This window comes from Haliotis rubra, unplaced genomic scaffold (genome assembly GCF_003918875.1).
Source record: "Haliotis rubra isolate DU_JTF1 unplaced genomic scaffold, ASM391887v1 Scf72, whole genome shotgun sequence".
Taxonomy (NCBI): domain Eukaryota; kingdom Metazoa; phylum Mollusca; class Gastropoda; order Lepetellida; family Haliotidae; genus Haliotis; species Haliotis rubra.
In genome coordinates, this window is record NW_025767435.1 from 492,132 (window position 1) to 518,622 (window position 26,491).

The window sequence follows — 26,491 nt, forward strand, 5'->3', positions numbered from 1 at the left end:
TAAGACATTCATTCAAGCCAATACATGTACCTTGACTGGCCTGTTAGACACAAACTATACGAAGTGAATGTGACCTAGCCCGAGTTCCCTGTACATGGTTAACATACGAAGCACATATGATACATGTGGTTGCACCTTAGGCAAGTGAGTTTGTTCAAGAGTCATCAGAAGATGACATATCCCCCCGGCCCCCACATCTTTGAAAGAACAAATCATCTGACAGGTACTTAAAGTCCAGCTTGATTTTAGACTAAGTACAAATTGTTCCATGGAAATCATGAAAAAATAAATGACAAAAATCTGCAAATAGCAAAAGGCACCACTTTGGGATCTGCCTCACATATCTGCCAAGTTTTGCTGAAAAATATCAAGAAGTTTTCAAGTTGTGCTCCGAAAACGAAAACGAAACCTACCCCTCCTTTCTGGGACTTAGTCGAAAATATTGAGCGGTTCCATGAAAATTTGGGATTAAGTCTGAATCGGCAAAAATAATAATGCCAAAATTCTGCCAAATAGCAAAGGGCACAACTTTAGGATCTGCTTGATATATCTACCAAGTCTTGTTGAAAAATATTGAACGGTTCTTGAATTATGCTCCGGAAACAAAGCCCAACCCTCTTTAAGACTAAGTCCAAAACGTTTCCATGGAAACCGAGAAAAATAAAAATGACAATAATCTGTAAATAGCAAAAGGCACCACCTTAGGTTATGTTTGACATATCTACCAATTTTTGTTGAAAAATATCAAAACGGTCTTTGAGTTATGCTCCGGAAACAAAATGATTACAGACGGACGAGGTGCCGACTATATCCCCCCGCATTACATGCTGTGGGGATAAAAATGGGTACCTGACGGGATAAGTCAAGTGACAATAACCTTCTAGCGCCTAACAGGCAGCGTGGGTTATCTGGGGTAATAATAATCAGGTTGTAACAAATTTGTAGCGCTTTGAGCATGCACTAGTGCATGTAGTCTAGCGCTCTACAAATACACTGTATTACACTGCAGTGTTCCTGTTCCAAGATAGAAGTTCCAGAACGAACATCGTGTAGCAGTAAACAACTAAAATCTCAATTAATACAACTTCAGGATATGGTGAAAGTTTATAAGGACATAATTACATACACTCACAAGCGAACAGTCACACACCAAATTCACAACTTATAGGAGTCCAATAAAAGATCAGGAAATATTTCACTGAGCAGACATAAACAGAACTGGTTTTGAACGACAAGAAGTAAACAGATTTATAAACAAACAAGAAGCAGAAAACTAAACAAACTTGAGCTTTGTTAGAGGCTGTGAAGACAATAAATACATGGCAGGGCTCAACTTTATTATTCATTATATGTCTACATGTAGGTGCTTGTACCTTTACCAAACATGTGGTACAAGCCAAGCACCTGCACTGTAACATCGGAGTTCCACGATAGAGAAGCCGGAATCAATATGTCATCTCAGTCTAATTGACTAGCCAGCTGGTCAGGTACAAACAAAATGACTCATCTGGATTCCATTTTGTTTGTGTAGTGACTCATTATAGCTGTCTTACCTTGAACAGGTGTTAATATCTGAATCAATAATCAATTAAAACAATGAATATTGCTTGATATAAAAAAATTCTGTTGGATATAAAATGAAATGTGCTGTATATAAAATATAGTCAATGTGCATATCAATATGCTATAAAATGTTATTATCACGCAAACAATATCTGTATTTGAAGGCACAATGTCACACATTTTATATTTTGGCCTATATTATATAATAATTTATATATTGGGGCATATGCACTCACTTAAGCTTTTATAACTTGTTTTAAGCCTAATGGTTATATATTGGGGCACCGGGTTGAATGCACATGGGCACAATAAGCCCATTTCTTGTCCCCTGCATTGATGTTGCTGGAATATTGCTAATAAAACCAAACTTGAAACCTCAAGGTGACCAGCTTCCAAACAGAGAATACTTCCCATATATGGAATGTAAACAGTTGCTTCGTACATTGAAAACTGTCGCACACAGTGTTGTCGGTGTTTGCCGAACTGGTTTCAATCATGAGTTGTGCATAGGATATTCGTAAAGAAGAGCGCTCCAAGGGACATAACTCTATGTGGTATGCTTGAAATAATGCTCGCCAATAGAGGGCGTTAGAGTCGGTTCAATGCAACGTTGCATTAATTCATTCAAACTTTTTAATATAATATTGTAATTTAAATATGTAATTTGTTTTGGGAATATTTTATATTGTAGCTTCCCTGAGGTTAAAAATTAAATTGAGAGAAATGCATTATGTATTTATAGGGAAGTGTGGTGTGATATAGTGCCTTCAAGGAACAGAAACACTTTCGCAACTAATATTACACATGTATGTTGTAAATGCAGCTTAAACACACACAAAAAAGACACAAAAATAATCATTCCTGTTGGCGAGATCCATCACACTGTTTACTGACCTGAAATAGGCAGTGTTAGCACCAGCATAACTGACTGGCATAAACTTGTGCTGAAAATCGATTCAGTAACTGATACTCAAAGTAACCAAGTACATTGAGGTACATTGGGAAACTTTCTACCTTACACATCCTTTCCCTAAAGCAGAACGTCTTTCTGCTCACCCCAAACAGAAAAGAACATGAATAGAGAGAAACAAGAACATTCTCCAAAATGGGGACATTTCCAAAGTCATAACTAATAAACATGTCATGGGAAAATACACTTTGCTTTGGATAAATCCATACAGCAATAGTATGATGGTCTGTAAATAATCGAGTCTGGACAAGGCAAACCAGTGGTTGATAGCATGAACAACATTGCCAGGGTATGACGACTTACAGTCAGAAGTGTCATGCTGACCACCTCCCTTCTTACAACCATCCCTCCATGATTGGTCATCCACGGTAACTTGCTGTTGATAGAAACAGTTCAGAGTTCTCAGAGGGTGCCTCATTTTGCCACTGATGAGGTCATAAAAAAACAAACCAGTTGAGATCTCGGTGGATGTCTCGTGTTGGCACTGCGGTCGCTTTTAAAACAACAATATCTCAGTTGACGCCTTCTGTTGACACTCCTGGGGTCAGAATAAAGCCAAGCAGCTGAGACCTCAGTGGATGTCTCGTGTTGACGCCTTGTGTTGACAATCCTGGGGTCACAAGAAACCCAAGCAGCTGAGACCTCAGTGGATGTCTCGTGTTGACACCTTGTGTTGACACTCCTGGGGTTACAAGAAACCCAAGCAGCTGAGACCTCAGTGGATGCCTCATGCCCAATACTTTGGCTGGTAAAGCAAACAGTCAAGATCTTGGGGATGCTTCTACTACCGGAAGTCCAAGGCTGCATCATGCTTCTTCTCATCGTCACTGTACGAGGCTAGGTCTGACGTATCCTCCGAGCTAGTCTCCAGATCGTCCATCATTATAGGCTTCTTGTGCTTCCGGTGCTGGCCCTTGGACCTATCCGGCAACTTCCTCTCTCTCCCTGGAAACAGATAACAATTAACAAACTCTGGCTCATTCAAGAATTCTTTCAAGAGTAAATGGTGCTTATTGACATTCCCAACCTTCAATTACCATTGCCATTTTTCTTTTCTATTACTCCTAGGTATAAACCTCCCCTTTTCTCATATTTCCCGACATTGATTTCTGGGCAATAGAATAGAAGAAATCAAATTTAATAGAAAATGTCAACTTTCCCAAATAAGAAACAAACTCTGATGTTTTGACCACTTTAAGAGATAAAGATGCAATGGAATTGATTTGTGCTAAGGAAATGGTCATTTCAAGATGTTTCATTTTTTTTTACCAACTGGAATCTTTCCCATAATTCTTTCTTTATTAACGTTCAGGAATCATCCATGATCAATCATGTTACTCTAACTTACAGTTTCACTTCCTGGTATTTCAGCGCTTTGCGCATAGGAATGTCAACACCAGTCTTTAACAATAAAAACTTCACTCTGTGCCATAGGCTTCACTAATTTATTTTGTAGAAACAGTGTGAAACTGTGTACAGTGTAGTCTATTTTGTTTTTAATGGTTTGACTTTAACAAAATTGGAGCGCAGATTTCATTCAGGGCTTGTAGATTTTAAAGCCTGCTGGCATCAGCAGGCCTTGATGGCCAACTGGCAAATTAAAGTATTGCAAACACTGGCCCCACTCAGTAATATTCCAACTGTTACATTTGTCCATAATTAATAAGGTGTGGTCCAATCCATGGCCAGTGATTGCCATTATATAATCCACACCATCCAGGTTTGATGACACAATAAATCGAGTCACTGAGTCTGACCATCAAATCCATTAAGCAGTCTTTTACAACCAGCACAATTTACTGGCAACCTAGACTGGTCTAGACTCCCAACACAACAAATTGTGCTGTAAATTCAAGGGAAACTTGTGAGAGGGTACTCATTTCTCCTAGTTCCATCAAGAAATTAACAGAATGCATGGATTAATGTAAAAAGAAAAGAAAAAAGAATAATCTGCCAAGCCAAAGGTCATCTCTACTCACTCCTTGAGAGGAGAAAGGGAACATCTTCATCGGACACTTCAGAATCGGAGTTGACAAACTTCTCAAAGTCCACTGTGAGGCCACTTGGCTGTTGAAATTAGGAAATAACAGGGTTGAACATTCTCAAAGTTTAATGAACACACATGATGCAAGAGCCAAACTTTTAATTTGCCCAGTATATGAATTCATTTGCTAAATAATTATTATGTGTGAGTGAGTGGGTTTAGTTTTACGCTGCTTTTAGTAATATTCCAGCAATATCACAGCAGGGGGCACCACAAATGGGCTTCATGCATTGTACCCATGTGGGGAATCAAACTCAGGTCTTCAGCGTGATAAGCGGACACTATAACCACTAGGCTACCCTGCCACCGCAAACAAATGAATGTTCTAAGACGAACATTTAAATCATTCAGTAGTGACTTTCATGGACAACCTACCAACACTTGGATAACAGATCTGTTTCCTGCAAACGTGTGCCAAAAGTCACATTTATCCATTTTAATTGTACCTATACTCTCATGGAAAGGGGATGGCCAAATATTCTGACGGCATTGCAATTCACCACGGAGAGCTAAACTCTTCGGGTTGCCATAAACCTATGATCATGGTTCTGGAACTAAATTATCTGTCGGCACCGCTTCTGTCATCATGGGTAAATGTCTAACATCACATTGATTCTCTACATGCAGCGGACACACCCAGATATAACTGTTGAAAATGAATTCAAATCAATATAGGGCAGTGGGGTAGCTAGTGGTTAAAGTGTTTGCTCATTACGTCAAAGACTCGGGTTCGATTCCCCACACAGGTACAATGTGTGAAGCCCATTTCTGGTGTTCTCCGTCGTGATATTACTAGAATATTGATAAAGGTGGCGCAAAACATACTCCCTCACTCAAATCATTATTCTAGGCCAGTGGAAGGTTGTTCTTCCCACCTACTACTAGGAACATGAACCCACCTTTTGTTTCTGTCGGAGCAGACGGCTCCACTTCCCCTTGTTCTGCTTCTTGAGGGACACTGACGTCTGGTTCTCCCGGACATCGATCACCGTCTTCTGGGGCAGTATCTCCTCAAACAACTCATAGTCAAACGATTTGTTGTGTTTGGATGATCTGAAAGTCAGGAACCAAAGTGACTACACAGCATAACTACCCAAAAATCCCAAGGATCAAAAGGAATTGACACTTTGTCTAAAATCCTACAAAAGTCCCAGTACCTTTATGGGAGATAAGGTATTTAAAAGCATCATTCTGTCTAAATCTGTATCAGCTGTGGATGCGACCTAACAAGCAAACAAACAAACAAACCTGAATGTGACATGTTTGTGAGAGATTTTGAAGTCCTCCTGGACAATTCCCCGAAGTCTGACAGTGAGGACAACCCGGAAGGTGTTCTGGTACCAGCTCACGGCAACGTAACTTAAACAACAAACATCAACATGTCACCAGCAGAACACATGAGTGCAGGATCCTGGGCCCTGTTGCACAAAGCAACCTTAGCCTATGAGAGTTACGATTACCTTAGCGCTAATACCTCTTTGTACAACAGCACCCTGGCTCAGTTAAGGGAAGCAACTCTGTATCGAAAACAACAGTGCCTCCATAATAATTAGGACTTAAAATATAAGAGAGATGTGCTGCTCCTGTCTTTTCCTTGAGTGAACATAGAGAAACAACGTCTGTGAAGCATGTTTACTTTGTGTCTTGTTCCTCATCGTCAACCAGCCTGGAGTGATTGACTGTCTGCTGTTGCTGGGGCAACCGTACAGCAATAGATGCCTCCAGTTCCCGGCATAGTTTCCTGGTGCTGGGGTCATCCAGCTTCAGCTGCAGAACACTGAAACAGTTGCCATAGTAACAGTAGTCATAGAAATATGCAAGTAAAAAATCTCAGAGACAGGGACAATATAGGTATCATAGCAACAGTAGTCACAGACGTATTTGCAAATATGGATGAAAATGAAGAGGCCTACTCCATAACCCAAACAATAAATACTGACTGATAAAGAGCTACCTATATTCAAATACATGTACTACAGAATAATCCTCAAGGACTTTATTTCTGTGTTTCAGCCAACTGTCTTTATAAATCACATAAAATTAAACCATGGGGACTGTCGGTTGCCCTTAGTAAGCTAGCTCTGCCCATCATTAGAGGTGACTAAATGGCTCAGGTTCAGTAACGTTGTTGAAATGCATGCCACAGTACCGCGTGGGACCATGCTCACACTATCAATCACTGGATTGAGTGAGTGAATGAGTTGAGTTTTACGCCACACTCAGCAATATTCCAGCTATATGGCGGCGGTCTGTAAATAATCGAGTCTGGACCATACAATCCAGTGATCAAAAGCATGAACATCGATCTGCACAATTGGGAACTGATGATGTGTCAACCAAGTCAGCGAGCCTGACCACCCATTCCTGTTAATCACCTCTTAGGACAAGCATGGGTTACTGAAGATCAATATTCCAACCCGGTATCAATCACTGGAGCATCTGGCCTATCAATCAATTACTGTCGTCAGTGATACACCTGGAACTTTGCTGACACACAAATCAACATAACATTGACAAGCAGCCATCTGTTCTTCACATGTGGAATTTAAAGAACTTAAATTTCTTTTGAAGGAAAATCAAGCTCTATGGATAGTCAACTTGTTTACTGCAATGAGTGCGACGTCATCACTTGCTTGATAACAGTGTTAGTACCTACACCAAAACGTTGCACTCATTGCAATTAAGAAGTTGACTATCCATAGAACTTAGTTTTCCTTCATCTCTACAACTTCTAAAATGCCTCTTAAAGAAGTTGATTTGTTTTCTTTTTTTCTTGTAATTTACGACAGAAAGCAGTACAAGTTTGAGATATGTTGCTATGGTAACTTACCGCTGTAGCACGATGACGAGCCTGTGCTCCAACAACAGCGTCTTGTTCTTGCGACTTGCCTGTGCAAGATGGTGACACAGCAGCGCCGCCTGGTGGATACACTGTATAATACAGAAATTCAGAGCTCCATTAGACAGAGACTATCCGCTAAACCAAGGAGGGTTCATGTGCAACACATCTCTGCCTGCAGTCTACAGTCTATGGTGTTCAGTCACGATGCACCCTTACCTTGCAACACCTGGTGTCTTCCATCCTCTGTATCACAGCGTCCAATAAAGCTTCTCTCTTCAGCTCTGAGTGAGCACTACAAACAACACAAACAAATGTAAACAACTGACAGCAGGTGATTTTAGATCAATTGCTGGATTGTGTTGCAGAGAACAATGGTGAAAAACTTTCACTGCTATCCACCATTATGAAACCAAACTCTAATCAGAATATGACCACGCGCTTCAAGTCTAAAATATACTATTCACACTTTGCTAAGGACTCCGTGGTGTAGTGGTTAGAGCGTCCGCCCCGCCGCGGAAGGTCTTTCGATCCCCGTCATACCAAAAGACGCTAAAATGTGGTACTTGTTGGTCCCTGCCTGGCTACCGGCATTTATGGGTACAACAAGGACTGGTCGGCTCGGAGTCATAAAAATGTGTCTGAGTGGGGTATTCGTGCTTCAATGCGGCATGTTATCTCAGTGAGCTAGCACTATAAAACCAGCTTAAGTCTCGGCTAGTACAAGCAGCCGCACATACACATACACATGCATGCACGTCGTCATATGAGCGAAATATTCTCAAGCACGACGTTAAACCCAATTTCACCTCACCCCACCTTTGTTAAGGATCAAATCATGGATGCAACTGAAAGCTACATATGATGTGGGGTCAAATTTGGTTTAAATAGCCAAGCTTATTGTAAGCATGGATCCTAGGTTTCAGCATGTCATTTCATCTTGTGGATCCCATCCCACCAGTACCTGCTACTGACAGGTGTTGTGTACTTGTCAGTGACTTGTTCCATGATTTGCAAAATGGCTGACTGGTGCCATGAAAACCATTTTTATGGATTCCCGTGTAACAAGCGCATAAGGTTAGATTAAAGTGACTGTTTGCCTAAAGAGGGGTTACCATATGATATTTTATTCAGTTTTAAATGGATACAATTTCAAATTACGATTCTATGTTTAAGTAAAGTTGTGAATTTTTGTGATCCTTAGCAAACTGTGAGTAGTATACATTACTTCAAGTATTACTTGTAAACAAGTTTAATGCTAACTGCATTAATACATTGTGAGAAAGTACAAGTAAAGGCTTTTTGTGAATCTTATCTCATGACCTTGACCTTTGACATCTTCATAACGTGGCAAAAGAAATTCCCAGTAAAGTGAAGCATGGATAACATTTTGTATCCAAATACAACATTCCCATCGATGTCTTTATTTGGGAATACCAGGTTTGAGAGCGGGCCTTACACACTATGGATCCTGGGAATGTTAAAAATAGCATTTTCCAGAATACAGACCATCACTCATCTCCATACTTACTTCTGCCAGTGTGCCAGATTCGCTAGAAAGGTGAGAGCAGCCTCGATGACATCATGAGTGTGTTCACCAGTCAGGAAGTCTGGAACCTTTCTACACACCGCCGTCTCCAACACAGCACCGCACACACTACCAATAAATTCAAATGTGTATTCACTGTTCAATTCACAATGTCCAATTTCACAAGAGTTCATATACATTAAACTATATAACACATATCCCTAAACAAGATGTCATTTCACATCATCAAGGCAGGCTCCATGTTGTTTGTGCCAAAAACATTTGAGTCGAAGAGCCTGTACTGGTCTGTTTGCAAAATTTGAGTCTTAATGTATAATGGACTACCACACTGAAAGACAATTTACTAGATTCAGGCTGCAGACCTAAGGATGGAGGCTAGAGTCATTAAATTGATATATATGCATAAAGTATCTTTAGGTTTGACATATTTTCTTCAAGCAGATTATTGTCTCGAAATGCCTTCAATTTTTGGAACTAACTATACTCTTCTTGAAGCTTATTTAATTCCTGGTTATAAAGCAGTTTCTGATGACAAAACACAGGCCAATATAACTCCAAACTCTTGAGTACCTCTGGGATTCCTTGACAAGACTGGCCAGGGCATGGAGAGACAAGTACTGTATCTGAAACACACAGATACAAACACTTGTACCCAATGTGACAGTGTACTAACCTATGTACAGTGTTGATGCTAGCAACCACTTACAGTTTCCATGCTAACAACTTACAGTTTCCGTGCTAACAACCAGTGTGACAGTGTCAGTACTAACAACCTATGTACAGTGTTGATGCTAGCAACCACTTACAGTTTCCATGCTAACAACTTACAGTTTCCATGCTAACAACCAGTGTGACAGTGTCAGTACTAACAACCTATGTACAGTGTTGATGCTAGCAACCACTTACAGTTTCCATGCTAACAACTTACAGTTTCCGTGCTAACAACCAGTGTGACAGTGTCAGTACTAACAACCTATGTACAGTGTTGATGCTAGCAACCACTTACAGTTTCCATGCTAACAACTTACAGCTTCTGTGCTAACAACCAATGTGACAGTGCTAACAACTAATGTGACAGTGCTAACAACCAATGTGACAGTGCTAACAACCAATATGACAGTGCTAACAACCAATGTGACAGTGCTAACAACCAATATGACAGTGCTAACAACCAATGTGACAGTGCTAACAACCTTTGTGTTAACAACCAATCTGTGTAGAGTCAGTACCACTGTACCACAATTACTTGCTGCATGATATTGAAAGATACAAGGTACAATCAAAGAAGCATTCAATTTAAAACGGTCAAAGAGACATTTGAAAGACGTGTAGCTACACAGAAGTATCCAGTGGTTGACATCATAACCACTGATCTATGCAACTGGGATTTGATGACATGCATCAACCATATCAGTGAGACTGACAGGATCCTGTCAGTCACTACACGTATTGGTTGCTCAAGACCAACTTAGACCCAGATCTTCATAGGGCTGTAATATCTACCTGTGAATTGTCAGTGACATCCAGCAGATCACACAGTGTCGTCATGGCGTCGGCCTTCTCTAGCGCCACCCTGTAGCTGTAACAATACTTATACATAGAGTGAGTTATTGAGTTTAGTTTTACGCCGCACTCAGCAATATTCCAGCTATATGGCAGCGGTCTGTAAATAATTGAGTCTGGACCAGACAATCCAGTGATCAACGGCATGAGCATCGATCTACGCAATTGGGAACCAATGACATTTTGTCAACCAAGTCAGCGAGCCTGATAACCCGATCCCGTTAGTCGCACCTTACGAACTTCTACATAGAACAAGTCAACATAGTTTGACTTCACTGTAAGTCATCCCATGGTGAATATCTCAAGCTGAGGCAGCTGAAGCACACACTAGAAAGTGTTTTTACTTGTAAAAACAGATGTCTCACCCTTCCCCCAATTCAACGTTGAGACCTCAAACAATTCATTTGATTCCTTCAATTTCAAAATCTCCAGGTATGAAAATGCATATTATTGATAGTATGTTATTATGTTTGTAAAGTCTTCATTTAATGTTTTTTATATTCAATTGAACTTAATTGCTTTGCAACAAATCAACAACTCCACAGGTGTGTGAAGATTGGTGAAGTGGTTTTAGAGTTATGCTTCAAACACAAACCCTACCCTTCAAAAAGACCAAGTCCAAATTTGTTGCCATGTTAACAGAAAAAAATAAAATTGCAAAAACAAACTCAAACCCCAAAAGGCAAATCTACATGGTATGGAGAGGCAGTATAGCTAATTTGATGAAGATGGGTCAATTAGTTTCAGAATTTTGCTCCGGAAACAAACTTTACCCTTCAAAATGACAAAGTCCAAATTGTTGCCATGAAAACAAACAAAAATAAAATTAAAGTCAATATAGCTGCCATACTTCACTTGTTTACATAAGACATGATCAGAAATTAGTTCCAGCCCTCACCTGCTGACAGTCACCAGTCTAGAGATGGCTTTGGCAGCCTGCTTGTGTAGCACTGGGAAATTACTCTGGAAGAAAATGAAAAACAATACACATTGACAGATTTTGTCCTGAATCTGGAGTCTTTGTTCAAATTCACTTTCAATGAAAACAAGAACACATATATATTTAAATGGAATTCATTCAGCAAGAGATTGTCAAAAATATTTTAGAAATATTTATAAATCTGTGGTTAATCAGAGAGGAAGTGGAAACATAACTAAATACATAATCAGGACATTACTAACATTAGTAGCATATCAACATCAGGAAAATACATCAGAAAAATACCTGTAAAATACCTGTATCTATAACTTCCTACATGAATGAAATACAATAAATTAACTACCGTACTAACATCGGTGAAATACCAACGTCAGTAGAATACTAACCTGCTCCAAACATCTCACCAGCATCAGTGGCAGGTGTTCAGCTATAGTCACTTCACAGATTCTGAATGGTGATTGGAAAGTAAAAGTGATTAGTTCCGACTATTCTAATAAATGATTAAAGTATCAATTCTTGTGTTAAAAATGATACAGTGATAATCAGGTGCATCGAGAACTGTTCTTTATCATAGCATGGTCATTGCATGTAAAAATCAATTTTTCAAATTATATAGTGACTTTTGCCTAAAGCTATTATTGGTGATTCCTTCATACAGGAAACCTCATCTCAACCTGAAACATTCTTAAATTCAAATACAAAACTGATTAAAGCATTATCACGGCATTATTGTACCAGTCATAAGTCTATGTTATGGTATAGGAGTTACAATCACCTTAGCACTACACCAGTCATAAGTCTATGTTATGCACCTGTGAAGATCTGGGTTAGAATTGATCTTCAGTAACCCATGCTTGTCGTAAGAGGCGACTAACGGGATCGGGTGGTCAGGTTCGCTGACTGGGTTGACACATGTCATCGGTTCCCAATTACGCAGACATGCTTATGCTGTTGATCACTGGATTGTCTGGTCCAGACTCAATTATATACAGACCGCCGCCATATAGCTGGAATATTGCTGAGTGCGGCGTAAAACTAAACTCACTCACTCACTATGTTATGGTATGAGATCACTTTAGCACTAAAATCACTTTGTACAACGACACCTTGGTTACCTACTAAGGTGATGGCACACAAAGTGACATAACACCTGACACAACGCGATCAGTTTCAAATATAAATTATCTTCGTTTAGTCTACATCTCTATATTTCATCTTATAGACACCACCTTGGGGTCACTGGAAAAGAGTTGACCCCCAGCAAGCTATTCTCGTCATAAAATGTGAAATGATGAATCCGTAGACACGGCTTGATGACTTGGTTGGCTGTACTTTGGTACTCCAACACCATGATGTTGCTGATGACCAATCACTGCTTCGAGTTATTTCTGGAATATTGTGGAGTACTTTGTAAAACCAACCTTGGTGAGAAGAGTATGGACAGTGTGAGAGACTCGACTATGTGTTGGTGGGCTTCGAGACAGCGAAGATACCCAATGAGACGACACACCGCAGCCACTCCACCACAGGACACCATGGCTTCCACACCACTGGAACATGAACTCACGTTAAAGTATTACAACTAAAAAGGGGGTGTCACACATAATTTCAAGAGAAAGAACTAAAACCACAAACTCTGCCTCAATTTCTAGCTGCTCCAAAATTTTCACTGAACAAAGTGAAAAAGATTGCCAGTCAGTTTTACATTATTTCACCAAAAGTAATGAAAACAATATGTAAGAAGATATTTTTTATGGATTAAACTTCTTTATTATTTCCCACACAACGTTTCGGGACAACTACAGATCCCTTCATCAGGTGAACTGACCAACAAAGGGATCTGTTTATTACCAAAGTCGTCAAATTGTGGAAAATAACCCCAATCTACTTTCAAACACAGGCAAGCTATCCGCCGTCGCCGCCATGTAGAACGCAACGTCACAGAAAAAACGTGACGTCATAGCATTGTTCATGACATCACGTCACCATGACAAAGTGATATTTTGCCCTAGGGCATCGTATGAAAAATATGAACCCCGATATGTTGGCCCTCGTAGGTAATAAAAGGCAGTACTACACTATTCTGGATGACAGCAACAAACAGAAGTGTTATGCAGCCTAGGCAGGCTTACATCCATGGACTATTTTGTTGTGGACATTCTGTGTTTATGGACCTTCAGTGAACTTGTGTGTACTTTTGACCATTCTTTGCCTTGCCATCTGAATGTGATTGGATTTGTATTTGTGCTGATTAGTACAAGATATGCCGATTACCTATATTATCTGGTGGATAATGTCACCGTTTCATGCTACTGTTTGTGAACCGAGGCTGTAATGTAATAAACGTATTTAGCCTAAACAAAATCTTAGTTTCCACTTGTAGTAATATGTGCTGAATATCCATCAGGTCTACTTTTGATTTGTGACAGAGCTACCGGTAACTGTTTAACAAGACAGCATATAGTGACCAAAATGCGTATTTCAGTACAAATTTCCAGTTGAAATGATCCACTTACACACTAGCAAATACTGACTGCAAATTTTGCATGTCTGACTTGAAAATTCACATGTCTTGTGAGTCTAGACACCTGACTCAAAGGAGTATAGTTTGAAGCATCAGGAAGTTCCATGCAAATGACATTTCAAATTATTTTCAAACATTGTAGTCATGTGGATATAAAACCTGGGCCTTAGGTGTGATCAGCAATAGTGGTGGTCCGATTAATTGAAATAATCGAACACAACCAATTTTGGAACACTTGTTTGCATCAACAATATTTTACACAAGGTTGGTTTTGTCTGTGTCATTAAATTTACATTTCATAAGCACTACAAGCTCATTCCAAGTCATGATTGAATTTATCTTAAGGAATCCAGGAAATATGTGTTCCTAACATACTTATCATCCTTTAAATATGTGAAATTTATCAATGGATTTTGTGCTATTTGAAAAAAATACAAATTACTACATGTTTCTTCTTTATTTTTTGTGTGTGCATGAACAAAGATAACAGGAACATTTGATAAATGACGCTAACAAATTATTTTCGATGATTGATCGGTTGTAATGAACCAATCATCAATTATGAGATTTTAAGCAATTCCCAACACTAATCAGCAAATGTTTAGCCACTAAGCTACCCAATTGTCCTTGACTGACTTAGACTATGAGAGTAGCCAACTAAAGTCCTTCCACAGTTTCCCCAACACCAGAGAAAGGTCTTGTACCTCTTTGACGTGTTCTGGGAGGTGACAATGGTGGAGACCTCTTTGCTCTTCTTAATGACTACATCTTCATTCTGAAACAAATGCACCAGGAAACTTGGGAACAGTCTCAATTTGTTTTCAACAACTTTCAACAAATAACAAGGCAGCGGACATTATATATAGGATACAAACATTGTACTTTCGTTTGGAAATGAACTCAAACCTTCAGCATCACATGTGAACACTCAAAGCGCACCAGTGGACCAAAGTAAAAACCAAACCAAACTAGAATAGAATAACGATTAGGCTACCAGAAGCCAGAGCAGGACCATTTCACAGAGTGATTGTAGCGCTTAGGTGACCGTAACTCCCACACTTTAACATAAACTTAAGACAGTCGTAGTGCTACGATCGCTTTATGAAATGGGCCCAGTGGCTAATATCATGAACAACCTAAGGTATACATAACTCTACTCAGTACAATGGATTTAAACCTAAACAAAACTAGAACTAGTCCTCACAAATTGTTATTCTCAGTATCAAGGGAAGCAAAAAGCACAAAAAGCAAAACAGAAGGAACACTGTCATTCTGTAAGCTGTATAGACTATAAAGGGAGACAACCCACCTCGCCCCAGTAGATGGCAGCACACAGATCTTTGAGTTTATGTACAGGGCTGTCGTAGATCTTTCGACTTGCAGACAAGGGCTTGGGCATTAGATCCTGAAAAGTGTCTTGGTAGAGTAAAATATATCTATGACAAACTGACACTGTTCCAGAATCACTTGGCAACATGGATTAAAGTAGCCATTAAAGCTTTTGTGAATGTGAACACTATCGATAGTGGTGAAATAAACAAACAAACATTGACTGTGATGAGTCATTTTACTCCAGGAGTGAGTGTACCGGACTTACACTTCAAACAGAAGCCCTGTTATATCACAGTGTGTCATCTTTTAAAATAAGGGAGAGAAGCCCAAAGTGATAATGTTTACCACTTTAGTGAAAGCCATAGTTATGGCGCTGTGAAACCTTACAACACTATCTGGGTGAATCAAGGTTCCAACCCAGGACCATTGGTTCCTGAAGTGCCCAAGGGACACAACTCTGCACAGGGAATTTCAATGCCCAAGACTACTGGCTTACATATACCTCCTGCAAACTTTCAGTATCGTCAGCGGAAGACAAAAGGCAGCACATATATATACTAATAGAAAGCTGTCAGTGTGTTGCCCATCTGATGCATAGGCAAGTAAACTATTTCTGTACAGAAGTGTTGAAGTTGTGTTGTGAACAACAAATAAGAGTGCACTTCAAAATGTATTCACTAACTAGATTAGCAGCATTTGTGTGTAACTTGCGAGAGTGAGGTTTAACACTCCCTCAGTCATATAACGCTATGGCTGCTGGAAGATAGCCAGAAGTGGTCTCCATCATTTTTCACTTTTACGTCGTCTCTTACGACAAACGTGGGTTGCGGAGCAGTCTGACCGTGATCAGGGATCTGTGATTCAAACCTATCGTGTCCTGGAGGACCTAAGGGACACAACTCAGTGAACTGCAATGATGACAGGAATACCTTGAGACTTGGAGAGGAGGCGTATCTCTTCCACACCAGCTCCTGGGGTAGGTGGATGTCCACTGTGGTATTGGTGTCATGCAGATCTATTGTGTACTTGAAGGATCCACTTGAAGTCTCAGCAGACTTGGACAATATCTAAACACCATAACTGTCAGACATAACACAACGGAAAATAAACATAACAGTAAACCCAACTACAAGAGAATACTGGTGTCAGTTCCATAGACAGATACTGCTGGCCAAATGAATTGCCTTTATGATTACCGATTCAATAATGGAAAATAATTCCGTACCCACACATCTTGGTTATTTCGTTTGCTTGTGTGTTGTTTAACAATATTTCAGCTATATGGCGGTGGTCTGTAAATAATCGAGTCTGGACAAGACAATCCAGTGATGAACATAAGACGCATCGATCTACACAATTGAGAGGAATAGTGCAGGCACCCGAATGTTTATTACAAATAGTGTAAATTCCCACTGACTTACTGAAAATTCATAGCATCTTCAAAAGGAAATGTTTACTTTTTAAGTGTTCATTGTTTGATGAGAACAGTCAATTTGAACTGGGCATTGCCTGATACCAAACAATATCAAATGTAATAATAATAATAATAATAATAATAATAATAATAATATGGATTCTTATATTGCGCTAAACTCCACACCAAAGTGTGCTCAAAGCGCTAACAGAGTTCGTAGAAAGTCAGTGGAAATGATGGATTAAAGGTCACATAAACCCTAGGGGGTAAAAATACATAAATCACTAACTGGCATCGTTATAAATGAAACCCCGTCATTAAAACTACTCATTTCGACCTTTAATTGACTTAAATCGACCTTTTTGACAACAGTGCACAATTCTCACCCGCGAACGAAATTTCAACCAATCAGAGCGGCGCGACTCTGTGACGTCATATGAGGAATAGCTTTGAGGGCCGATGCAGAATTCATCTACATTTTAGGGGGTAAATTATCTTGTTTACAGGCTTGTATAAACCTGAAATCGTGACAATTGTTGTGGAAAATGAAAGCTATATGTTCTCACAATCTACTGGCATTTAATTTTGTCTCCTGCTTTGCCTAGTTTCCGAGTTACAACTTGTTTTCATAGACGATTCTGTCAAAATCGATTGGTGTCGTTAGGCCCTATTTGTATAATGACTGATCCAAATTGATCCCATTTCTGTGTTTTTTTACCTCGATATTTAATCATGTCATGTAAAAATCTGTTTGTATTCTCAAAACAGTGTCGGCCCATAAGTTTTCACATGCAATACAGCAATTAATACTCCCTCGTTGTAACCCGTGTTAGGTGGTATAAACCTACACGTTATTTGTCATCATTCACTTGATGGTCAGTTAATGAATTCATAACAGGTATAATTAATGGTAACACACTTAGATTACCCGACAAAGGTTCCCATTTGCCATTTCTTGTGTCTGGAGTAAATATTCAACATTATAAACATCGATCAAAGGATTAACCGATAACACGCTGATTGATTAATTACTTTTATCTTACACAGCGGAATTGTCAAAAGGTAGTGTTTATGTATGTAGATTTACTAATCTATACTGAATACACTCTGCCGTGTCGGTGTCTGCGTAAAAGCAAAGTCCTTCTTTCAAAGGATTAACAAGGTAATGGCCTGATATTGTTCCTATAACTTTAATCTGTTTTAATTTTAATATTTGCATTTTGTTTTTTATTCATTTGTCGTAGCATTCAACAGAATCATTGTTTTCGCCGTGAAGTGTAATGAGACAGACAACATACACTAGGGTGTGTGTGCGAATTATGATTCACATTGGCAAACTATAAAATGTCTAGATATTACAGTTCTGTTATAAATTCACTATAAGTATCAGCAGATCGTCAGCTTTTTATTTAGTTTCAAAATGCATAAAAGTATGATAATAAACTAATTAGGATTATAAGACCAAATATAAAGGCGCACATTGACTAGTATCTACATACTGGTGAGTGGACATTAACCATGTGAATGTAGCAAGAAATTTATCGGCGCAGTATTGTGACTTCGACCCCACCTCGCTTCCGTGGAAGAAATCGTTATGTTATAAGTTGTGTCATGCAAAATCCTTTTGGTTATGATTCCAATACATATTTAACTTCTGAGTAGAAAGTAGTTTTGATTTTCTAACTTGATGAAAACAAACTATAATCTCATTAATTCTAACAGACTTTACGATTTTCAAAAATGAAAGGCGCCTGTCGGGAACATCCGCCAGTCTGTGGATAAATGCTATTTAGGTTTGTTTTCACAGAGTTACAAAATCAAAACTACTTTCTACTGGTAGTAAAATATGTATTTTATTGATGGCCAATAGGATTTTGCATGACATAGCGTATAACATAACAATTTCTCTCCTGGCAGCGAGGTGGGTGTCAATATAATACTACTTACAATATTATTGTTACTTCGACTACAACCTCACTTCCGAGGAAGAAATCGTTATGTTACAAGTTGTGTTATGGAAAATCTTTATGGTCATCAATCATATACATATTTTACTATAACTAGTAAGTAGTTTTGATTCTTTAACTTCCGTGAAGCGATCTGAACACAAGTAAGATATCGTTTCAGGCTTCCACAACCTGCTTCGCACTCACAAACATAACCCATTTAGCACGAACTGCGGGGTCCTGTGGAAATCTGTGCATGGTGACACCATCACCCGACCCCTAGGAGCAATTGACGACAAAGCAACGATTCGGCATGTCGTAGTTCATGTCGAAATCATCAAAATGATGAGCGTGCTACACACTTTCTATACAACTAACTGAAAATAGTTCCTCATATGACGTCACTGCAGTGATCTGGCGACAGAGTTACGTAACCTGTCTGTGGTTTCGTTGGCGGTCGAGAGGGAAGCAGGCGACTTTTTGGCCACTTTTAATCGCTCGGTATTAATTAACCACAAGTTTTTAAAGAATAAATTTGGTGTTCCGCATAAGACTAACCACAAATCTTTCATATGTAATGGTTAAAAGAGTAACAAAAAACAAAGTTTAGTGGTTCTTTAAAGGAGAGCTAGTTTTTTTGCCTGCTACCAGCTAGGCGCATGACACCATGCAAATGTACCGGTATCATGACACAGACGAATGATATCACTGATATCACTGGTACAATGTCAGTTCTTTCAATATCACTGAAATACAACCTTTAAACCTTCAGCTTCATACATGTTCCTGCTTCAAGACATAGCTTGACACAATATGAATGCAACCACTTTTTTGCTTGGGGACTTTCCAAACCCATAATGACTGGACAAAGCAGGTATGTCCACCATAACAGTCATGCCTTTGTGTAAGAGATGGCATCACGCTACTCGCACTGTTACCCATCACTTCCTGTTCTATTTATAGATAATCTCCATCTCACAAACTGACAATTAAAGAAGCTTCTATACCTAAGCATCTATCACACTGTAGGTATCATCACAGTCAGCTATTAACATTTCTGAACCACTGCGAATCCATGTTAAATTTAACATACCTTAGCGACCAGGAGTTTCTTCTCCCCTGTCAAAAAGTGGGTCATATCCCACAAAGCATCACCACTATTATTGTCCCAGTTATCTCCCCTTGGCTGCACATGGGCCAGCTTGCACTCTATGGCTTGGCAAGGAAGGCCAGTGTACTTGTCTGGCAGAGGGCGGAGTCGAGCAGTCGACAAGCTGTCGTTGTCACCAAAGTCACAGAAGAAGACATTGTACATGTCATCAGAGAGCTTCTCAATGATCTGTCCTCGGTACCACCTGAAACAGTGAGAGAGTGAGTGGTGAGTGAGTGAGTGAGTGAAACTTCTTGATGACCTCAACAGTTCTGAGCCCCGTTTAACAAAGCTATTGTAGTGCTATGACTGTCGTAAATCTATGTTACAGTATGGGAGGTACGACAGTCGTAGCACTACGATAGCTTTTTGAAGGGGGCCTTGCTATCAACACAGACTTGTGGTGATTTCAGGTCTCAAACAGTCCAAAGTAGCCTGTGACTATCATAATTAAGCATTAAACAACAAACAACCAACCACTTACAGACTACAGTAACTATGCTGGGGTTTATTATTTTAAACTTTTTGTTTGTTGTTCTTTCTACAGCACTTTCTGTAACACTTTTCAGTAAATACAACTGAGGCCTGTAAAGATTCAACTCTGGACTAGAAAACAAGTGATTGATATTATGATCAACAATCATGTCACTTGTTCAATGACACACTATCAACCAAGTCACCATGCTTGAGTTAGTTAGTATGGCTCCCCCACCACCCATCACCATGCTTGAGTTAGTGAGTATGGCTCCCCCACCACCCATCACCATGCTTGAGTTAGTGAGTATGGCTCCCCCACCACCATGCTTGAGTTAGTGAGTATGGCTCCCCCACCACCCATCACCATGCTTGAGTTAGTGAGTATGGTTCCCCCACCACCCATCACCATGCTTGAGTTAGTGAGTATGGTTCCCCCACCACCCATCACCATGCTTGAGTTAGTGAGTATGGCTCCCCCACCACCCATCACCATGCTTGTTGCCTTTCAACCGGCATAGATAGATGGGACCAGTTTTACCACAAATATTCATGAGAAGTCAGATATTGTCTATATCACCTGTTGTCTTGTGTGAACTGAGAGAGACAGTAGGTCCCCAGGCGGAAAGACAAGTCCTTGTCAAACTCCATCTCATCCTTGGCCATCTTGTCATTAATCTCATCCAGCATCTCCTCGAACCTGCGGAAAACAGCATCACTGAAACGTCCTGGTAATCAGATTGGAATATTGACAAACTTTATTGATAACAACTTCTTTTCTTTCATGAGTGCAATGCTTCAATACAGATACTTGTACCGTTGTCAAGCAAAGGTACCAGACTCTGTATCAAAATGTTGCACTCATGAAATGAAAGAAGTTGTTACCCATAAAGTTTGTCAATATTGTACATCCCAACTTCGAAAAAGCTATCGGTACTCATAGAGGATAATCAGATGGGAATACTAGGGGTAAATTATTTCACAAATTTGGTTAAATTTTGCAGTATGACACAGGAGCCTGCAACTAAATCACTTCCTCATAATTTGACCAGAAGCTGCTTCATGACAACTACACTGGCCTGCCCTACACACAGACTGGTCAATGACTTGGGGCACCAAGTGTCAAGTTACATTACATAGTTGTGTACAAAACAACATTACATCTTTGAATAACTTAAACATTTTTAAAAAGCAATGTAACAGATCTTACTATGTTTATAATAATGAGGAGTAATTTAACTAGTCAAGCTACAAGATTATGTCATAATACTGGTCAAATTTTCTTTTACAAAGTCTGGAAATACCGGAATCAGATAGACATTTCTTTGGAACTGGACTGGCCCCTATAACAAATGCTCTTTATGTAAATATACCAATGTGACATGATTCTCCACAGTGGTTGCCATTTATTTGTTACTTAATTGTTCTTTTGTAAATTTCTATTGTAACTATGTACCAGTTCCCATGTACAGCCTATCATTTCGGATGTTTACCTGTTTAACTGGAACAATAACTACAATGTTCTGCTGTTAACTGTATCTTGTAATATCTCCTTGTCACAGCATGCGAGATATTTTACTGATGTCATTGGCAAAGTTTCACCAAATCCAGCCAAATATTATGACTCCACTTTGATGCAATGTGATAATAACTAGGAATAAACACACTCAATTAACGCTTCAGCATGTCAATCTCACAACCACTCTCTTCACCTATTATTTGGTTGGACCAATCTAGGCAGGTGAAGGAGTGGATTGAGCAGATTCTACATCAGTTTGGTTTTGGGACTCACAGCTTCACGTGTTCTTTACGCTGTATATGGATGACATCAGGAGTGGCAACTGCCGACACATAGACGTCGTGATATTCCTGGTCCTCAGGGAGAGACTCGATGTCAATTGTCTTCTCATATCTGAAAGTCCAAAGGAAACTTTTCTAACTAAATGATCACGTCACCTCTTCTTTGAGACATTAGCGACATGGAGTGACAGAATGACATGTAGTAGTCCAACCTTGTATTTACATTAGATGCCGTTTTCTAGAGCATGCAGTATTTGGCGCTTTCCCAGTATCATCAATGACTGCATTGTGACAGCAGCTACTTCAAGAATCCTGAAAAATTTCCGTCAAACCACAAATGTAGCGTCATGTGTATTTGTGTGTCTGGCTTTGATGATGCTATTATGAATATTATGAATTAGAAAAAGATTTAGAAATATTTCTCAGATGAAGCTTTATTTGTTTATTTCATCAGATTTGTGAAATTAAGAACTTCCCACTTGCGCTCTCATTGTCCCAGTTTTCATAACATATGACAAGAAAAGAATTTAACTGTAAAGGGAGATAAGCCAGTACGACCAAAGAAGACAAGCCAGGCTTACCCTGACAGGTATTTCGCCAGGAGCTGTCTAGGCACCTCCACATGACACTCCTTACAGAGCTGGTACAGCTGCTGTACGTGCTGCAACATCAACATGAGAATACACAACAACGTGCATATAAATCATCACCAAATCCACACCCTAAAGTGTGTCAGTGGATCAGTGTGCACATGATTTCATTCCCCAGGGTGTATATGTCTTTGAGGGATCTATCTCAACCTTCCAGGTACCCATTCATGGTTCCACTACACTAAATCAGAATCACATGCCCTCTGAGAGAGAACTGTATGTAAACATCTGAAGAGATAGAGACATATGATTTTTATGTCTTTCAAAATCAAATCCATACAGTAATTAAAACTGACCACAATTTTAAGTATTTAGTGCTGTCATTTTTATCACCATGACCTATGCTTATTGTGTGTACAGATATTTTCCAGTAGGTGACATTTGGTGCAGGACTGGGGTTGATGTGTTCCGCTTCCTGTGCTGGGAAAATTAGCCAGACAAGAAGGCCAGACTCTACCCATGTGTACATGGAATGGCTGTTGTTAGCCTGGATAATTTTAAAAAAAATATAAGATTACTATAGAAGTCTATGGGAAAACATTTGGTGTTGTGTAACCTCATGGCTGGGTGAAGAATCCTATTTATTCAGTTGTAGTGTCATCCATCATCATAGCAAATCGCCATTCACAATCCCCATTTACTGTCACTGTCCTGAACATCATAACTGTAAGTTTTATCTACATTTCATTCAACCATCATCAGTGACAACAGCAGTTCTTGCCCTTTGTAATTATCATAATGAGCCATTATCATTAAACATTTTCATCAACTGTTATTCACTGTCATCATCAACATAATCATTACTGCATACAAAACCAGACTTCTTCATTTAGCTTTGTAACCACATATGTACAAGATGAGCATCTGGAGCCAATTCTAGTGTTGGGAATTGGTTGAAATCTCACAATTGATGATTGCTTCATTACCAATGAACAACCATCGAAAAATATTGGTTAGCGTCATTTTTCAGATTTTCCTATCAAGGTTGTTATTGTAGATATGTATAACATGATGCAACTTGCTACTTTAAAGTGATGAGTAATATATCATGAACATAAACTTTCTGGAGTCTTCAAGAAATATTCAGTCATGACTTTTCAGTTAGTGAAGTGAGTTTTCTAAGAATTAAACAAGTTTTCAAGCCCTGACAACTTCTAGGATATGTTCCATCGTCAAGTGTTTCAAACACTAAAACAGTAGTTGCAAAATCGTTTGTGTTCGATTATGAGAAAATGTGATCGATTGCTTGGTCGTTTGGTCACTGCGACCAATCTTCAATTATTTTAACTAGTAATCAGACTACTACTAGCAAATACTACTCAAATTTGGACAGCAATATTGAGATATTTCAAACCACGATGCATGTATATTTTCACCTTAGATTGTGCCTTTCAAAACTGGAGTAGCACATTGAACAAAGATACAAGAAAGTAAGTACCCGCTTGAAGACAAGACACTGTAACATCACTGACCTTAGGGTTGTTAGATCCAAGGCCACGTCTGAGCAGCTCATCTCTGACCCGCATATGGTTGGTGGTCATGTTGATGGTTTCCATGGTTACTCTCTGAACCAGCGGATCCAGCCACAAGGTGTTCCCGACGCTGGGGAGAGAATGGGCAGGGATCATTGACTGTCTGGGGGAAACGGTGTATTGTTCAATAAAACATCAGACATCAGTCATTGTAAACCAAAAGTCACTGATTAATCTGATGTTGAATGAGTGCATTCATTCAAAAAAAATCTGTAGACACACATTTGGTTGTACTGTTATGTCGTCAGCTGTGCATATTGTGATGTAAAGTGCGAATGACGCCACAAATAAGCAGTTCCAGATGCTACCATGGGAGACAGCCGAAACGGCCGGCTGATGACATTTCACTGCTGTACCTGTACTCGAGGTCAATGAGTACAGACACAAACGTGTTGGAGGTTTACCTTTGAAGCATGATAAATCATGTGTTCCATTTGAATTTGAAGCCGGAATATTCCATTTGAAACCCCGACTGACGCCGTTGGTTCCAAATAAATTCCTGTGCTTCAAATACTCAATAACACCCGTAAATTGGCCAACACATGATGTTTATCTCCTAATTATATTTCTCCACACTTCTGTGGTCACAGTGTCAATATCAATGTTATTACATGGTCTAAATGTTGCTTCATGGAATTCATACTGAATAGCAATGCATCTCCCTCTCTCTGTGGGCATGTGCACCGTCAAGATCGTGATGAGAATTGGTTTTCAACAACATATGTTTGTCGCAAGAGGTGACAAATGGGATCAGGTGGTCAGGCTTGCTGACTTGGTTGACGCCGCGTTTGAGAATATTTTCTCATCATCGTATCCCTATTATGTAGATCAATGCTCATGATGTTGATCACTGATATACCATGTCAAAGTACAGGATGGACACGCTCTTTTGGTATGACGCAACACAAACCAGTCTTTGCCATGCTAAATACCATCTTCTAAGGCAATGATGTGTCACTTGAACACTTTACTCGAGTTTTCAAATGTATCCCTGTAACATCCTCGTCCTTACCTGAGAACAATACATGCATCCAGCTCAGTTATCTCATTCAGCTCCTCAAAGATGAACGTGTTGGCCTGGGAGACAGAGAGCAACAGTTCAGCGACAGTTCAGTGCGAATGCGAGGATGGTTATACGCCACTTTTAGCAATATTCCAGCAATATCACGGCGGGGGACACCAGAAATGGGCTTTACACATTGCACCCATGTGGGGAATCAACCTAGGTCTTCGGCATGACAAGCGAAGGCTTTAACCACTGGGCTACCCCTCCGCATCAGCGATAGTTCAGGATAACACACACAAAGAAGTGTAAGAAAGAGAAACAACTTACAAATATTCATCACATGGGAAGTGAAATCTCCAAATCATCATCATCATCATCATCTTCATCATCATCGAAACAAATTGGGATGATGCAATAGATTCAAATGTCACTTTATACCATAATAGATCACTGCAATAAATATCCCACAATACACTACAAGGTGAAATAATATTTTGCTCTCCTTACAAACTTGCTGATATGTTACAGCGGTTAATGTAACAGCTGACTGTAAGCCCATTACTTATCAAGGCTAACGCTGTTAATATCAGACATTTGTACACAAAGCCAGAAGTCAATCAACAGGTAGACTATTCAACTGTTTACCCCATCCTGTAGTATTGTGGATACCAGTGATAACATCAGAAACGATGGTGTGTGAAAATAAGTCATCATTAAAATCATTTCAGCTGTACCTTTTCTGTCCATTCTGAGTCACTGTCCATGGGCTTCACACGACACAGGTACACCTCTACAGCCTGGAAGTAGACACAGTGTGGATGGTCTGACGGTAATATTTGGGTGAGGATTGAGCGAGTGAGTTGGGGTTTACACGGCTTTTAGCAATATTCCAGCAATATCACGGCAGGGGACATCAGAAATGGGCTTTAAACATTGTACCCGTGTGGGGAATGGAAACTGGGGCTTTGGCATGATGAGCAAACACTTTAACCACTAGGCTACCACACCGCCCCAAACAAAGACCGACGACCATATACAGGAGAGGCGATAGTAACTGCTGAAAGACTGCAAGTCATATTTTGGGAAAAGTCACCACTGTGCTGAGACACTGATGGTCAGGCACAGGGTGGCTGGTTGTTACTACTGACTACTGAAGACCATATTTAGGACCCATTTTTTTGAAATAACACCCATA

At 39.6% G+C, this 26,491-nt stretch overlaps 1 protein-coding gene across 4 annotated transcripts in view; it reads right to left on the bottom strand.

Annotated features, from left to right (window-relative positions):
- Positions 1-2,014: 2,014 nt before the first annotated feature.
- LOC124259410 overlaps positions 2,015-26,491 on the bottom strand; it is an 82,194-nt gene continuing 57,717 nt past the window's right edge. For 3 of the 4 annotated variants that reach the window (XM_046693551.1, XM_046693548.1, XM_046693550.1), the window contains 24 exons: positions 26,031-26,093; positions 25,303-25,367; positions 24,231-24,360; positions 22,690-22,769; positions 22,101-22,220; positions 20,889-21,008; positions 19,778-20,039; positions 16,254-16,391; positions 15,302-15,397; positions 14,697-14,767; positions 12,890-13,018; positions 11,855-11,915; positions 11,427-11,491; positions 10,469-10,544; positions 9,536-9,588; positions 8,948-9,073; positions 7,636-7,711; positions 7,408-7,508; positions 6,214-6,354; positions 5,826-5,936; positions 5,477-5,630; positions 4,513-4,600; positions 3,201-3,478; positions 2,015-3,056 (listed from right to left, as the gene is read on the bottom strand). In XM_046693551.1, coding sequence (XP_046549507.1) covers positions 3,318-3,478; positions 4,513-4,600; positions 5,477-5,630; positions 5,826-5,936; positions 6,214-6,354; positions 7,408-7,508; positions 7,636-7,711; positions 8,948-9,073; positions 9,536-9,588; positions 10,469-10,544; positions 11,427-11,491; positions 11,855-11,915; positions 12,890-13,018; positions 14,697-14,767; positions 15,302-15,397; positions 16,254-16,391; positions 19,778-20,039; positions 20,889-21,008; positions 22,101-22,220; positions 22,690-22,769; positions 24,231-24,360; positions 25,303-25,367; positions 26,031-26,093 — 2,487 coding nt within the window. In that variant the 3' untranslated portion in view covers positions 2,015-3,056; positions 3,201-3,317. Of the gene's footprint in view, positions 3,176-3,200; positions 3,479-4,512; positions 4,601-5,476; positions 5,631-5,825; positions 5,937-6,213; positions 6,355-7,407; positions 7,509-7,635; positions 7,712-8,947; positions 9,074-9,535; positions 9,589-10,468; positions 10,545-11,426; positions 11,492-11,854; positions 11,916-12,889; positions 13,019-14,696; positions 14,768-15,301; positions 15,398-16,253; positions 16,392-19,777; positions 20,040-20,888; positions 21,009-22,100; positions 22,221-22,689; positions 22,770-24,230; positions 24,361-25,302; positions 25,368-26,030; positions 26,094-26,491 lie in introns of all 4 variants that reach the window. The other variant, XM_046693549.1, reaches the window with a different exon arrangement.